A 16,086-nucleotide genomic window follows, 5' to 3' on the forward strand; every position below is an offset into this window, starting at 1 on the left:
AGAGTAGTGAACCAGGCCAACTGGCTCACTACCTCCTGCCTTTATCAGGTAGAGTAGTGAACCAAGCCAACTGGCTCACAACCTCCTGTAACCAGGCCAACTGGCTCACAACCTCCTGTAACCAGGCCAACTGGCTCACTACCTCCTGTAACCAGGCCAACTGGCTCACTACCTCCTGTAACCAGGCCAACTGGCTCACTTCCTCCTGTAACCAGGCCAACTGGCTCACTTCCTCCTGCCTTTATCAGGTAGAGTAGTGAACCAAGCCAACTGGCTCACTTCCTCCTGTAATTTGACAACACTGTCAGGTTTCTATGATCAGTATTTCTGATGAACCAGGCCAACTGGCTCACTACCTCCTGTAACCAGGCCAACTGGCTCACTTCCTCCTGTAATTTGACAACACTGTCAGGTTTCTATGATCAGTATTTCTGATGTGTTTCATTGACCAGTCATCTGCACAGTATGAGTCAGTATCGTTAACAGGGTTCAATTGTCTGTGCCTCGGTGTTGGAAACCGAACACAGCGGATACATGAAGATGTTCTGTCAGAGGATGTGGTTTGGTACGAGGGTGCAAGAGGAAGAGCGGGGGAGGAAGGGAGGAGTTTGTTCTCTCTCTCTCGCCGTCTCTGGGAAGAACCAGAATAGAGGAGCGACAGGTGAACTTGGTGGAGGGAGGAGAGGAGCGAAGTTAGGATCCACTTATTATTTTAACTTGTGTTTTGGAGTCTCTTGGAGGATGGTCTGTGTGTTGGAGACGATGCTTTGATGACAGAGGAAACGAGGGATGATGGAGAGAGAGACTGAAGGCTACGCATGGACTTCCGGGTATGTTCTCTTGCTTTTCTCTGACTCTCTCCCCCTCGCTGAGCTCTCCCTTCCCCCTCACCCTACCTCTCCCTTCCCCCTCACCCTACCTCTCCCTTCCCCCTCACCCTACCTCTCCCTTCCCCCTCACCCTACCTCTCCCTTCCCCCTCACCCTACCTCTCCCTTCCCCCTCACCCTACCTCTCCCTTCCCCCTCACCCTACCTCTCCCTTCCCCCTCACCCTACCTCTCCCTTCCCCCTCACCCTACCTCTCCCTTCCCCCTCACCCTACCTCTCCCTTCCCCCTCACCCTACCTCTATGTCATATAAAGCATTGTTAGGAGGTTTTGTCTGCTGGGGTGGACTAGTCTGTAGGGTCAAAATGGGCCTTGTTCCATTTTTGGGGGGGGGTGGGGTGCATGTTAGTAGTATTGGGACGAGGCCCTAGAGGAGGGGTGCATGTTAGTAGTATTGGGACGAGGCCCTAGAGGAGGGGTGCCTGTTAGTAGTATTGGGACGAGGCCCTAGAGGAGGGGTGCATGTTAGTAGTATTGGGACGAGGCCCTAGAGGAGGGGTGCATGTTAGTAGTATTGGGACGAGGCCCTAGAGGAGGGGTGCATGTGAGTAGTAGTGGGACGAGGCCCTAGAGGAGGGGTGCATGTTAGTAGTATTGGGACGAGGCCCTAGAGGAGGGGTGCATGTTAGTAGGATTGGGACGAGGCCCTAGAGGAGGGGTGCATGTGAGTAGTATTGGGACGAGGCCCTTGAGGGATGCATGTTAGTAGTATTGGGACGAGGCCCTAGAGGAGGGGTGCATGTTAGTAGTATTGGGACGAGGCCCTAGAGGAGGGGTGCATGTTAGTAGTATTGGGACGAGGCCCTAGAGGAGGGGTGCATGTTAGTAGTATTGGGACGAGGCCCTAGAGGAGGGGTGCATGTTAGTAGTATTGGGACGAGGCCCTAGAGGAGGGGTGCATGTGAGTAGTATTGGGACGAGGCCCTTGAGGGATGCATGTTAGTAGTATTGGGACGAGGCCCTAGAGGAGGGGTGCATGTGAGTAGGATTGGGACGAGGCCCTAGAGGAGGGGTGCATGTTAGTAGTATTGGGACGAGGCCCTAGAGGAGGGGTGCATGTTAGTAGTATTGGGACGAGGCCCTAGAGGAGGGGTGCATGTGAGTAGTATTGGGACGAGGCCCTTGAGGGATGCATGTTAGTAGTATTGGGACGAGGCCCTAGAGGAGGGGTGCATGTTAGTAGTATTGGGACGAGGCCCTAGAGGAGGGGTGCATGTTAGTAGTATTGGGACGAGGCCCTAGAGGAGGGGTGCATGTTAGTAGTATTGGGACGAGGCCCTAGAGGAGGGGTGCATGTTAGTAGTATTGGGACGAGGCCCTAGAGGAGGGGTGCATGTGAGTAGTATTGGGACGAGGCCCTAGAGAAGGGGTGCATGTTAGTAGTATTGGGACGAGGCCCTAGAGTTAGTCTAAAGGTGGAGGTACCTTCCTGCTTCTACTTCTCACTGTGCTTTCTGTCTTCCTGTTCCAATGACCATATTATCAATGCAGTGCTTAACGTTATTCTGTCTCTGTCTTTCGGTGTCTGTGTGACCTTTGATGTGTTTTCTAGGTCTGATGGACAAAGGGAAGCCCATTCCAGCAGCCCCCCAGACCATGCAGGAGTAAGTTTCTCTCTCAGGTTGCTTACTACTAATCTGAGTAGCACATTCATCAGGGACTCCCTCATAATCAGAACACAACTCAAGTGTAATAAAAAAATTGTCTAGAAGGAGTTTTACTATGACGTCTGCCGTGCTGGACAAACCAAGTCTCGGGTCTGGAGAAAAAAACATTTAGAAGGCCTTCCTCTTGGCATCAGAGAGAACATTTAGTAGTTTTCAAGCTAATTTCCTGCAATTCCACCCATTTTTGTCATGGGGCAGAGAGAGATTTTTTGTTGTAGCTTTAAAGCTAATATTCTGCAATTCAACACATCTTGCCATGAGGCAGAGAGAAAACTTTGTAGTTTTAAAGCTTAAATTACAGCGCATTTATGTAAAATAAATTTTTAAAATGGAGTACTGTACATACCAATATTCCTGTGAGCTTCCCAGGCCCATGTTGCCCAGGGTTAAGAACATAAATATTACACACTTTAAACTTATTCTGATGTTTAACACACACCAATCTGCTGTTGGTAATATTAATTAAAGGACCAGTGCTAATAGTGATATGAAGCTATTTTTTGTTTATTTTTAACCATTTTAATTGAAAAGAATCACAGTAAGGTAGTTCATTGTTACCCAGAAATGATTTGATATTGATATAATAAACCACTTTGAGAAGCCCTGATTTGAAGTCTCTGTATCGCTAAGTCAGTGTGTGTGTCTGTAGAAAAAGAGAAAGCAGGACCCGGGCTCTGAGACCATCGTCACAATCACAGAGGACAGAGTGAGTGATATGCCGCCTCAGAATCATATCTTCATCTTTCTCTCAAACTCTCTGTTCTACACTTCCTGGCTCTCTCTTTTCCTCTCGCAGTTTCTCTCTCCCCCTCTTCATCAATCTCTTTCTCGCTCTGTCTGTTTTAGCGGAAACTGAGCATCACCTCTGCAGCCACAGACTTCAACAGAACAGAGCACAGAGCGAAACCTCAGCAGAACAGACCGTTGACAGACAGAAACAGGGACACTGACTGACTGACGTGACTGAACACTGCAACTCTCTTCATCTCTGCTCTCTGTCTCTACTGCGACATGTTTTCCTCTCCTCATCACTGATAGCTGAAAGGTCAGGAAGGGTTTTAACTATGGTGCTGACACCCTGTATTTCTCAGTCATATACACCGCTCAAAAAAATAAAGGGAACACTTAAACAACACAATGTAACTCCAAGTCAATCACACTTCTGTGAAATCAAACTGTCCACTTAGGAAGCAACACTGATTGACAATAAATGTCACATGCTGTTGTGCAAATGGAATAGACAACAGGTGGAAATTATAGGCAATTAGCAAGACACCCCCCAATAAAGGAGTGGTTCTGCAGGTGGTGACCACAGACCACTTCTCAGTTCCTAAGCTTCCTGGCTGATGTTTTGGTCACTTTTGATTGCTGGTGGTGCTTTCACTCTAGTGGTAGCATGAGACGGAGTCTACAACCCACACAAGTGGCTCAGGTAGTGCAGCTCATCCAGGATGGCACATCAATGCGAGCTGAGGCAAGAAGGTTTGCTGTGTCTGTCAGCGTAGTGTCCAGAGCATGGAGGCGCTACCAGGAGACAGGCCAGTACATCAGGAGACGTGGAGGAGGCCGTAGGAGGGCAACAACCCAGCAGCAGGACCGCTACCTCCGCCTTTATGCAAGGAGGAGCAGGAGGAGCACTGCCAGAGCCCTGCAAAATGACCTCCAGCAGGCCACAAATGTGCATGTGTCTGCTCAAACGGTCAGAAACAGACTCCATGAGGGTGGTATGAGGGCCCGACGTCCACAGGTGGGGGTTGTGCTTACAGCCCAACACTGTGCAGGATGTTTGGCATTTGCCAGATAACACCAAGATTGGCAAATTCGCCACTGGCGCCCTGTGCTCTTCACAGATGAAAGCAGGTTCACACTGAGCACGTGACAGACGTGACAGAGTCTGGAGACGCCGTGGAGAACGTTCTGCTGCCTGCAACATCCTCCAGCATTACCGGTTTGGTGGTGGGTCAGTCATGGTGTGGGGTGGCATTTCTTTGGGGGGCCGCACAGCCCTCCATGTGCTCGCCAGAGGTAGCCTGACTGCCATTAGGTACCGAGATGAGATCCTCAGACCCCTTGTGAGACCATATGCTGTTGCGGTTGGCCCTGGGTTCCTCCTAATGCAAGACAATGCTAGACCTCATGTGGCTGGAGTGTGTCAGCAGTTCCTGCAAGAGGAAGGCATTGATGCTATGGACTGGCCCGCCCGTTCCCCAGACCTGAATCCAATTGAGCACATCTGGGACATCATGTCTCGCTCAATCCACCAACGCCACGTTGCACCACAGACTGTCCAGGAGTTGGCGGATGCTTTAGTCCAGGGAGGAGATCCCTCAGGAGACCATCCGCCACCTCATCAGGAGCATGCCCAGGCGTTGTAGGGAGGTCATACAGGCACGTGGAGGCCACACACACTACTGAGCCTCATTTTGACTTGTTTTAAGGACATTACATCAAAGTTGGATCAGCCTGTAGTGTGGTTTTCCACTTTAATTTTGAGTGTGACTCCAAATCCAGACCTCCATGGGTTGATAAATTTGATTTCCATTGATAATTTTTGTGTGATTTTGTTGTCAGCACATTCAACTATGTAAAGAAAAAAGTTTTTAATAAGATTATTTCATTCATTCAGATCTAGGATGTGTTATTTTAGTGTTCCCTTTATTTTTTTGAGCAGTGTATATATATATTTTTAAATAACTTTTAATAGTAAAATGTATGAATAGTCCAGTCACTATATTAAATAGATAAGAACTTAAAAGTATTGTCTTCCAGTCACTAGCATCTGTAGTAGATAGATGTGGTAACTAAGTGTTACGGCAGCCATTTCAGATATGACTCAACTACTACATCTCTCTTCCTCTTCTACAGACTCACACAGGAAACAGGAACTGAGCCTGCAACAATATCTCTCCTCCCTCTCTCTCTCTCTCTTCTGTCTCTCTTTCTCTCTCGCCATCTCTCCTCTTTCTGTCTCAATCTATCTCTAGCTCATTGATTGATTGATATTATATGTATATATATATATTTATATTCTGGTCTCAGACATTGCTTGTTCTGATATTTCTTCATTTATTTATATTTTTCTGGATGAATCATTTTGCTGCATCTGTAAATCTGTGACCAGTAAACTTTGATTTTGACTGACTTAATTCTCTTCTGTGATTGGTTATTTCTGGCAGGGTGACGATGAAGATGAAGATATGATGTCAGACCTGATGAAGGACTCTGAGGTGTGTGTATGATGTCAACCATGGCGAGGTGTAGTCTAAGGGATGACTCCACAACTGTTCAATGTGTTTCATCCACATGTCATGCATGTTTCATCCATGTCTCTGAGGCATGTTTCATCCATGTCTCTGAGGCGTGTTTCATCCATGTCTCTGAGGCGTGTTTCATCCATGTCTCTGAGGCGTGTTTCATCCATGTCTCTGAGGCATGTTTTATCCATGTCTCTGAGGCATGTTTCATCCATGTCTCTGAGGCATGTTTCATCCATGTCTCTGAGGCGTGTTTCATCCATGTCTCTGAGGCGTGTTTCATCCATGTCTCTGAGGCGTGTTTCATCCATGTCTCTGAGGCGTGTTTCATCCATGTCTCTGAGGTGTGTTTCATCCATGTCTCTGAGGCGTGTTTCATCCATGTCTCTGAGGCGTGTTTCATCCATGTCTCTGAGGCATGTTTCATCCATGTCTCTGAGGCGTGTTTCATCCATGTCTCTGAGGCGTGTTTCATCCATGTCTCTGAGGCGTGTTTCATCCATGTCTCTGAGGCGTGTTTCATCCATGTCTCTGAGGCGTGTTTCATCCATGTCTCTGAGGCATGTTTCATCCATGTCTCTGAGGCGTGTTTCATCCACATGTCATGCATGTTTCATCCATGTCTCTGAGGCGTGTTTCATCCATGTCTCTGAGGCGTGTTTCATCCACATGTCATGCATGTTTCATCCATGTCTCTGAGGCGTGTTTCATCCATGTCTCTGAGGCATGTTTCATCCATGTCTCTGAGGCGTGTTTCATCCATGTCTCTGAGGCGTGTTTCATCCATGTCTCTGAGGCATGTTTCATCCATGTCTCTGAGGCATGTTTCATCCATGTCTCTGAGGCGTGTTTCATCCACATGTCATGCATGTTTCATCCATGTCTCTGAGGCGTGTTTCATCCATGTCTCTGAGGCATGTTTCATCCATGTCTCTGAGGCGTGTTTCATCCATGTCTCTGAGGCGTGTTTTCATCCATGTCTCTGAGGCATGTTTCATCCATGTCTCTGAGGCATGTTTCATCCATGTCTCTGAGGTGTGTTTCATCCATGTCTCTGAGGCGTGTTTCATCCATGTCTCTGAGGCGTGTTTCATCCATGTCTCTGAGGCGTGTTTCATCCATGTCTCTGAGGCGTGTTTCATCCATGTCTCTGAGGCGTGTTTCATCCATGTCTCTGAGGCGTGTTTCATCCATGTCTCTGAGGCGTGTTTCATCCACATGTCATGCATGTTTCATCCATGTCTCTGAGGCGTGTTTCATCCATGTCTCTGAGGCGTGTTTCATCCACATGTCATGCATGTTTCATCCATGTCTCTGAGGCGTGTTTCATCCATGTCTCTGAGGCATGTTTCATCCATGTCTCTGAGGCGTGTTTCATCCATGTCTCTGAGGCGTGTTTCATCCATGTCTCTGAGGCATGTTTCATCCATGTCTCTGAGGCATGTTTCATCCATGTCTCTGAGGCGTGTTTCATCCATGTCTCTGAGGCGTGTTTCATCCATGTCTCTGAGGCGTGTTTCATCCATGTCTCTGAGGCGTGTTTCATCCATGTCTCTGAGGCGTGTTTCATCCATGTCTCTGAGGCGTGTTTCATCCATGTCTCTGAGGCGTGTTTCATCCATGTCTCTGAGGCGTGTTTCATCCATGTCTCTGAGGCGTGTTTCATCCACATGTCATGCATGTTTCATCCATGTCTCTGAGGCGTGTTTCATCCATGTCTCTGAGGCGTGTTTCATCCATGTCTCTGAGGCATGTTTCATCCACATGTCATGCATGTTTCATCCATGTCTCTGAGGCGTGTTTCATCCATGTCTCTGAGGCGTGTTTCATCCATGTCTCTGAGGCATGTTTCATCCATGTCTCTGAGGCATGTTTCATCCATGTCTCTGAGGCATGTTTCATCCATGTCTCTGAGGCGTGTTTCATCCACATGTCATGCATGTTTCATCCATGTCTCTGAGGCGTGTTTCATCCATGTCTCTGAGGCGTGTTTCATCCACATGTCATGCATGTTTCATCCATGTCTCTGAGGCGTGTTTCATCCATGTCTCTGAGGCGTGTTTCATCCATGTCTCTGAGGCGTGTTTCATCCATGTCTAAGATGCATGTTTCATCCCAGGAGCCCAGCAATAAAAGGGTTAAGCCGGTGGGGAAAGGGGGAGGAGTCACAGGCATCATCACCCCAGTCAAAACACCTGTCCTGAAACGCTTTGGGAAGAGTATAACGGTAACACACACAGAGAACACACACACACAGAGAACACACACACAGAGAACACACACACACACAGAGAACACACACACACACAGAGAACACACACACACACAGAGAACACACACACACACAGAGAACACACACACACACACACACAGAGAACACACACACACACAGAGAACACACACACACACACACACACAGAGAACACACACACACACAGAGAACACACACACACACAGAGAACACACACACACACACAGAGAACACACACACACACACAGAGAACACACACACACACAGAGAACACACACACACACACAGAGAACACACACACACACACAGAGAACACACACACACAGAGAACACACACACACAGACAGAGAACACACACACAGACACACACAGAGAACACACACACACACACACACAGAGAATACACACACACTCTTGCACATAGACTACACACACGCACAACCTTCCAGACTAGCATTGGGAAACCCTGCTCTAGTACATCAGAGACTGAGGATGGAGGAAACACGTATTGTCTAAATTCAAATATGTGTATGTATGTGTAATATGCATGTCTCAACCCGTAGTGTGTCTCTCTCTCTCCTCTCAGCGTTCCATCAGTTTCCGGACAGAGGCACGACCTTTGCCCCCCGCTCCTATTCGTTCGCGACAGAAGGCCTCGTCGTTCCCACGGCGACGCAGTAGCCAATGCTGGAGCGACACAGTGGAGAGTCACGACCTCACGGCCAAGGAGATCAAACGACAAGAGGTCAGGGGTTAATCTTACAGGGGTCGGAGGTCAGGGGTTAGTCTGACAGGGGTCGGAGGTCAGGGGTTAGTCTTACAGGGGTCGGAGGTCAGGGGTTAGTCTTACAGGGGTCGGAGGTCAGGGGTTAGTCTTACAGGGGTCGGAGGTCAGGGGTTAGTCTGACAGGGGTCGGAGGTCAGGGGTTAGTCTGACAGGGGTCGGAGGTCAGGGGTTAGTCTTACAGGGGTCGGAGGTCAGGGGTTATTGTTAGATGTCTGGGGTTAGTCTTACAGGGGTCGGAGGTCAGGGGTTATTGTTAGATGTCTGGGGTTAGTCTTACAGGGGTCGGAGGTCAGGGGTTATTGTTAGATGTCTGGGGTTAGTCTTACAGGGGTCGGAGGTCAGGGGTTATTGTTAGATGTCTGGGGTTAGTCTTACAGGGGTCGGAGTTCAGGGGTTATTGTTAGATGTCTGGGGTTAGTCTTACAGGGGTCGGAGATCAGGGGTTATTGTTAGATGTCTGGGGTTAGTCTTACAGGGGTCGGAGGTCAGGGGTTAGAGCTATGTCCCAATGATCTCTCCTTCCTCCCAAAGTGTGCACTTGTTCACTTCCCTTCACTGATTTGAAAGGAAACGAAAGGAAACTGCATTAAGAAACGAGGTGGTGAAAACTCCCACTAACCACTAGCCATGCCTACGCCAATCCATGTTAGGAGCTTGTTTATGACATCAGGTCAGTGGTCTGCTAGCGTAGTTCTGGAGAGCTACAGACTAGGGTGTGCATGTTTTGTTCCAGCCCAACACTAACATTTGATCTAACCCAGGCCTGGGCTGTGGTGTGGTATAAGGTAGTAGAGACGATGGTAGTAGGGGTGATGATATTAATTAATAGTAATTTCGATCCCAAATGTGCAAATTGTCCAAATAGATACGCAAGGTAGATGGATTATTTTAAATATGTTATTGGACCATAAACAGATATGGCTCATTAACCTTTACGGACCAAATAATGATGATCCACACTTCTTTGACAATATATATAATAAATTATCAACCCTGCAAGCAATTCAAGACAATATTATTATGGTGGGGGATTATAATACTGTTTTAAATAGCTCAATGGACCGAAAAGGAAATCACACCACAAACAATCACCCACATGCTCTTAAGGAAATTGTGAATGTCATGGGTACATTAGAACTAGTAGATAAATGGAGGCTTAAATATACTGATCTAGTGAGATATACATGGCGGAGACTGAATCAAGCTAGTCGTCTTGACTTCTTTCTTATCTCATTCTCGTTGGCACCAAAAGTTTAAAAAGTGTTGATAGGGGACAGAATACGGTCGGACCATCATATAATAGGCATATACACTACTCTTACTGAATTTCCACGTGGGCGAGGATATTGGAAATTTAATCAAAGCCTTTTGGATGATAATTTATTTTTAACTAGGACAATGGAATTTATAACTGACTTTTTCCGACATAACATAGGTACAGCGAATCCCCTTATTGTATGGGACACCTTTAAATGTGCCTTTAGAGGCCATGCAATTCAGTACTCATCTCGAAAACAAAAGCAATTTAGGTCAAAAGAGTTTATGCTAACAAAGGAAATAGGTCTAACAGAACAGATAGATGGCAATAAAAACTGTAACATAGAGGCTCAGAATAAATTAGAGGAAAAACAAAAAGAAATGGAGAAACTTATTCAAGAAAGATCAAGTGTAATATATTATACAAATAAAGCAAACTGGATGGAATATGGCGTAAAATGCACAAAATAATATTTTAATCTTCAACATAGGAATGCTACCAAAAAGAATTTAATGAAACTGGTTACAATTGACGGAGTCACCCATGATTCACAAAATTATATTTTGAAGGAGGAAACAAAGTACTTTAAGCATATGTTTTCGTTTCAGTCGCCTCCATCTCCTCTAACTGAAGCTAATTGTAGAGATTTTTTTTCTATTGATAATGTAAAATTAACAGCCATACAGAAAGACTCATGTGAAGGTGAAATTACAGAGGAGGAACTTCTGGATGCAATTAAAGACTTTAAGTCCGGGAAAACTCCAGGGTTGGATGGCATACCAGTCGAGGTATACCAAACCTTTTTTGATATACTAAGAGGACCGTTATTAGCATGTTTTAACCACTCCTATGTAAATGGTAGATTATCTGACACTCAAGAAGGTCTGATCTTATTATTACTGAAACAGGATACAAGTGGAAAATATAAAGATCCAGTCCATTAAAAAAATTGGCGGCCCCTTACACTTCAGTGTTGTGATGCAAAAATTCTAGCAAAATGTATAGCACATAGAATTAAAAAGGTATTGTCGGACATTATTCATCCTGATCAGACAGGTTTTTTACATGGACGATACATTGGAGATAATATAAGGCAAGTACTGGAAACAATAGAACACTATGGAAAATCTGGGAAACCAGGCCTGGTATTCATAGCAGACTTCGAAAAGGCATTTGATAAAGTACGACTGGGGTTTATATATAAATGCCTGGAGCATTTCAATTTTGGAGAATCTCTTATAAAATGGGTCAAAATCATGTAAGTAACCCTAGGTGTAAAATAGTAAATAATGGCTATTTCTCAGAAAGTTTTAAACTGTCAAGAGGAGTGAAACAAGGTTGTCCACTATCGGCATATCTATTTATTGTGGCCATCGAGATTTTAGCTATTAAAATCAGATCCAACAATAATATCAAGGGATTAGAAATCCAGGGCTTAAAAACAAAGGTGTCATTGTACGCTGATGATTCATGTTTTCTTTTAAATCCACAACTAGAATCCCTACACAGCCTCATAGAGGATCTAGATACATTTTCTAACCTGTCTGGATTACAACCAAATTATGACAAATGTACTATATTACGTATTGGATCACAAAAAAATACAATTTTTACATTACCATGTAGTTTACCAATAAAATGGTCTGATGGCTTGCCTACCATATTTGCTTATGGTCTTGCCTATGCCTAGCGAACAGTTTTTTAAATTATATGAGAAAAAAATATTCCATTTAATTTGGAACGGCAAGCCAGACAAAATTAAACTGGCCTATTTATATAATGAATATGAATTCGGAGGACAGAAATGATTAAATATTAAAGCATTAGACCTATCACTAAAAGCTTCAGTCATACAAAAGTTATACTTAAATCTGAACTGGTTCTCTAGCAAATTAGTAAGATTGTCTCACCCCATGTTCAAGAATGGCCTTTTTCCCTTTATTCAGATTACAACATCTCACTTTCAGTTATTTGAAAAGGAAATAATCTCCCAAATATCACTATTTCTAAAACAAGCCATAGAAAGTTGGTTGCAATTTCAATGTAATCCTACAGAAATGACAGAACAAATAATGCAACAAATATTGTGGTTAAACTCAAATATACTAATTGATAAAAAACCTTTTTTTTTTTGACAAAATGTTTAAAAAAGGTATAATCTTCGTAAATGATATCATCGGTAGGACTGGTTGAGTTATGTCACACATGCAGCTAATAAAAACATATGGAAATGTCTGCTCTACCCAAAACTACAACCAAATAATTGCAGCCTTACCGCAAAAGTGGAAGAGGAAAGTGGAAGGGGGAGAAAGTAAGGAACTTGTCTGTCGGCCTTGCATTAAAGAACATAATTGGTTAAGGAAAACTGTGATAAATAAAAAAGTATATCAGTTTCATTTAAGGACTAAAGGATTGACAGCCGTCCCATATAGATTGCAAAATAGTTGGGAAGAGATTTTTTACGTACCGATCCCATGGCATAGTGTTTATGAACTGATACGCAAAACGACACCGGATTCAAAAATTAGAATCTTTCAATTTAAATTATTATATAAAATTCTTGCTACCAATAGAATGTTATTTATATGGGGGATACAATCTTCCCAGCTCTGCAGATTTTGCTGTGAAGAGACAGAATCATTAGATCATTTGTTTTGGTACTGTCCATTTGTAGCTTGTTTTTGGACACAGGTCCAGGAATGGCTAAAGGGTTGCAATATTTACCTGGAGCTAACCTTGCAGATAGCATTACTGGGTGATCTGAAAAGTCATAGTCAATCGATCAATAATATAATAATACTTTTAGCAAAAATGTTTATTTTTAATTCACAATCTGTTGAAACAATGAGAATAGAAAAGTTCAGAATTTTTGTAAAACATCACAGTACAGTTGAAATATATATGGCAAATAGAAATCCTATATGGATGGTGTTAAGAGATAGATGGGAGGTATTGAATAGAGTTGAAGGATGGGACTAATAACAAATAACAACAAATAATAACAAGATAACTAATAATGTAAGCATACTGTGTCCATAATAAGTGTATGGGTTGTATGTTGGAAGCTTTTGTGAAGGAGCACAGTTAGAAAGATATGGCATATAGAAGCAAACCGGATGGACATCATGAAAATGATCGGAGAGGTTGAGAGTAGAGGAAGTTCAGGAGAAAAAAATAAAATATATATATAATTATTGTAAAATAGACTGTGTCCATAAAATGTAGATATTTAGTATAAGCTGGAAGTAGAGGCCTAAGCATTGTTGTTCACTAGTTTACTCCAATTAGGGAAGGGGTGGCGGGGTTGGAAAGTAATAAAGGGGAATGTATATATATATTTTTAAAGGATATGTATGTGTATATATGTATGTACAGTGGGGAAAAAAAGTATTTAGTCAGCCACCAATTGTGCAAGTTCTCCCACTTAAAAAGATGAGAGAGGCCTGTAATTTTCATCATAGGTACACGTCAACTAGGACAGACAAAATGAGAAAAAAAAATCCAGAAAATCACATTGTAGGATTTTTAATGAATTTATTTGCAAATTATGGTGGAAAATAAGTATTTGGTCAATAACAAAAGTTTCTCAATACTTTGTTATATACCCTTTGTTGGCAATGACACAGGTCAAATGTTTTCACAAGGTTTTCACACACTGTTGCTGGTATTTTGGCCCATTCCTCCATGCAGATCTCCTCCAGAGCAGTGATGTTTTGGGTCTGTCGCTGGGCAACACGGACTTTCAACTCCCTCCAAAGATTTTCTATGGGGTTGAGATCTGGAGACTGGCTAGGCCACTCCAGGACCTTGAAATGCTTCTTACGAAGCCACTCCTTCGTTGCCCGGGCGGTGTGTTTGGGATCATTGTCATGCTGAAAGACCCAGCCACGTTTCATCTTCAATGCCCTTGCTGATGGAAGGAGGTTTTCACTCAAAATCTCACGATACATGGCCCCATTCATTCTTTCCTTTACACGGATCAGTCGTCCTTGTCCCTTTGCAGAAAAACAGCCCCAAAGCATGATGTTTCCACCCCCATGCTTCACAGTAGGTATGGTGTTCTTTGGATGCAACTCAGCATTCTTTGTCCTCCAAACACAACGAGTTGAGTTTTTACCAAAAAGTTATATTTTGGTTTCATCTGACCATATGACATTCTCCCAGTCCTCTTCTGGATCATCCAAATGCACTCTAGCAAACTTCAGACGGGCCTGGACATGTACTGGCTTAAGCAGGGGGACACGTCTGGCACTGCAGGATTTGAGTCCCTGGCGGCGTAGTGTGTTACTGATGGTAGGCTTTGTTACTTTGGTCCCAGCTCTCTGCAGGTCATTCACTAGGTCCCCCCGTGTGGTTCTGGGATTTTTGCTCACCGTTCTTGTGATCATTTTGACCCCACGGGGTGAGATCTTGCGTGGAGCCCCAGATCGAGGGAGATTATCAGTGGTCTTGTATGTCTTCCATTTCCTAATAATTGCTCCCACAGTTGATTTCTTCAAACCAAGCTGCTTACCTATTGCAGATTCAGTCTTCCCAGCCTGGTGCAGGTCTACAATTTTGTTTCTGGTGTCCTTTGACAGCTCTTTGGTCTTGGCCATAGTGGAGTTTGGAGTGTGACTGTTTGAGGTTGTGGACAGGTGTCTTTTATACTGATAACAAGTTCAAACAGGTGCCATTAATACAGGTAACGAGTGGAGGACAGAGGAGCCTCTTAAAGAAGAAGTTACAGGTCTGTGAGAGCCAGAAATCATGCTTGTTTGTAGGTGACCAAATACTTATTTTCCACCATAATTTGCAAATAAATTCATAAAAAATCCTACAAAGTGATTTTCTGGATTTTTTTTCCTCAATTTGTCTGTCATAGTTGACGTGTACCTATGATGAAAATTACAGGCCTCTCTCATCTTTTGAAGTGGGAGAACTTGCACCATTGGTGGCTGACTAAATACTTTTTCCCCCACTGTATGTACGTATGTATGTGGGTATGTATGTGTGTGTATATGTGTATATATATGTATATGTATGTGTATCATTATGATGAGTTACAGGACGAGATCTCTTTATTTAAAAAAATATATATATATACACTGCTCAAAAAAATAAAGGGAACACTTAAACAACACAATGTAACTCCAAGTCAATCACACTTCTGTGAAATCAAACTGTCCACTTAGGAAGCAACACTGATTGACAATAAATGTCACATGCTGTTGTGCAAATGGAATAGACAACAGGTGGAAATTATAGGCAATTAGCAAGACACCCCCCAATAAAGGAGTGGTTCTGCAGGTGGTGACCACAAACCACTTCTCAGTTCCTATGCTTCCTGGCTGATGTTTTGGTCACTTTTGAATGCTGGCGGTGCTTTCACTCTAGTGGTAGCATGAGACGGAGTCTACAACCCTCACAAGTGGCTCAGGTAGTGCAGCTCATCCAGGATGGCACATCAATGCGAGCTGTGGCAAGAAGGTTTGCTGTGTCTGTCAGCGTAGTGTCCAGAGCATGGAGGCGCTACCAGGAGACAGGCCAGTACATCAGGAGATGTGGAGGAGGCCGTAGGAGGGCAACAACCCAGCAGCAGGACTGCAACCTCTGCCTTTGTGCAAGGAGGAGCAGGAGGAGCACTGCCAGAGCCCTGCAAAATGACCTCCAGCAGGCCACAAATGTGCATGTGTCTGCTCAAACGGTCAGAAACAGACTCCATGAGGGTGGTATGAGGGCCCGACGTCCAAAGGTGGGGGTTGTACTTACAGCCCAACACCGTGCAGGACGTTTGGCATTTGCCAGAGAACACCAAGATTGGCAAATTCGCCACTGGCGCCCTGTGCTCTTCACAGATGAAAGCAGGTTCACACTGAGCACATGTGACAGACGTGACAGAGTCTGGAGACGCCGTGGAGAACGTTCTGCTGCCTGCAACATCCTCCAGCATGACCGGTTTGGCGGTGGGTCAGTCATGGTGTGGGGTGGCATTTCTTTGG

General features: G+C 44.4%; 1 protein-coding gene across 1 annotated transcript in view; it reads left to right on the plus strand.

Moving 5' to 3' along the window:
* The first annotated feature begins 633 nt into the window (after nt 1-633).
* The window catches only part of arhgef3l (Rho guanine nucleotide exchange factor (GEF) 3, like), a 28,254-nt gene continuing 12,801 nt past the window's right edge, over nt 634-16,086 (plus strand). The window contains exons 1-6 of the mRNA XM_084184534.1: nt 634-830; nt 2,441-2,492; nt 3,205-3,261; nt 5,732-5,782; nt 7,929-8,036; nt 8,647-8,805. Coding sequence (XP_084040660.1) covers nt 790-830; nt 2,441-2,492; nt 3,205-3,261; nt 5,732-5,782; nt 7,929-8,036; nt 8,647-8,805 — 468 coding nt within the window. The 5' untranslated portion in view covers nt 634-789. The remainder of the gene's footprint in view (nt 831-2,440; nt 2,493-3,204; nt 3,262-5,731; nt 5,783-7,928; nt 8,037-8,646; nt 8,806-16,086) is intronic.

This window comes from Coregonus lavaretus (genome assembly GCF_964263955.1).
Source record: "Coregonus lavaretus genome assembly, chromosome: 20".
Lineage (NCBI taxonomy): Eukaryota > Metazoa > Chordata > Actinopteri > Salmoniformes > Salmonidae > Coregonus > Coregonus lavaretus.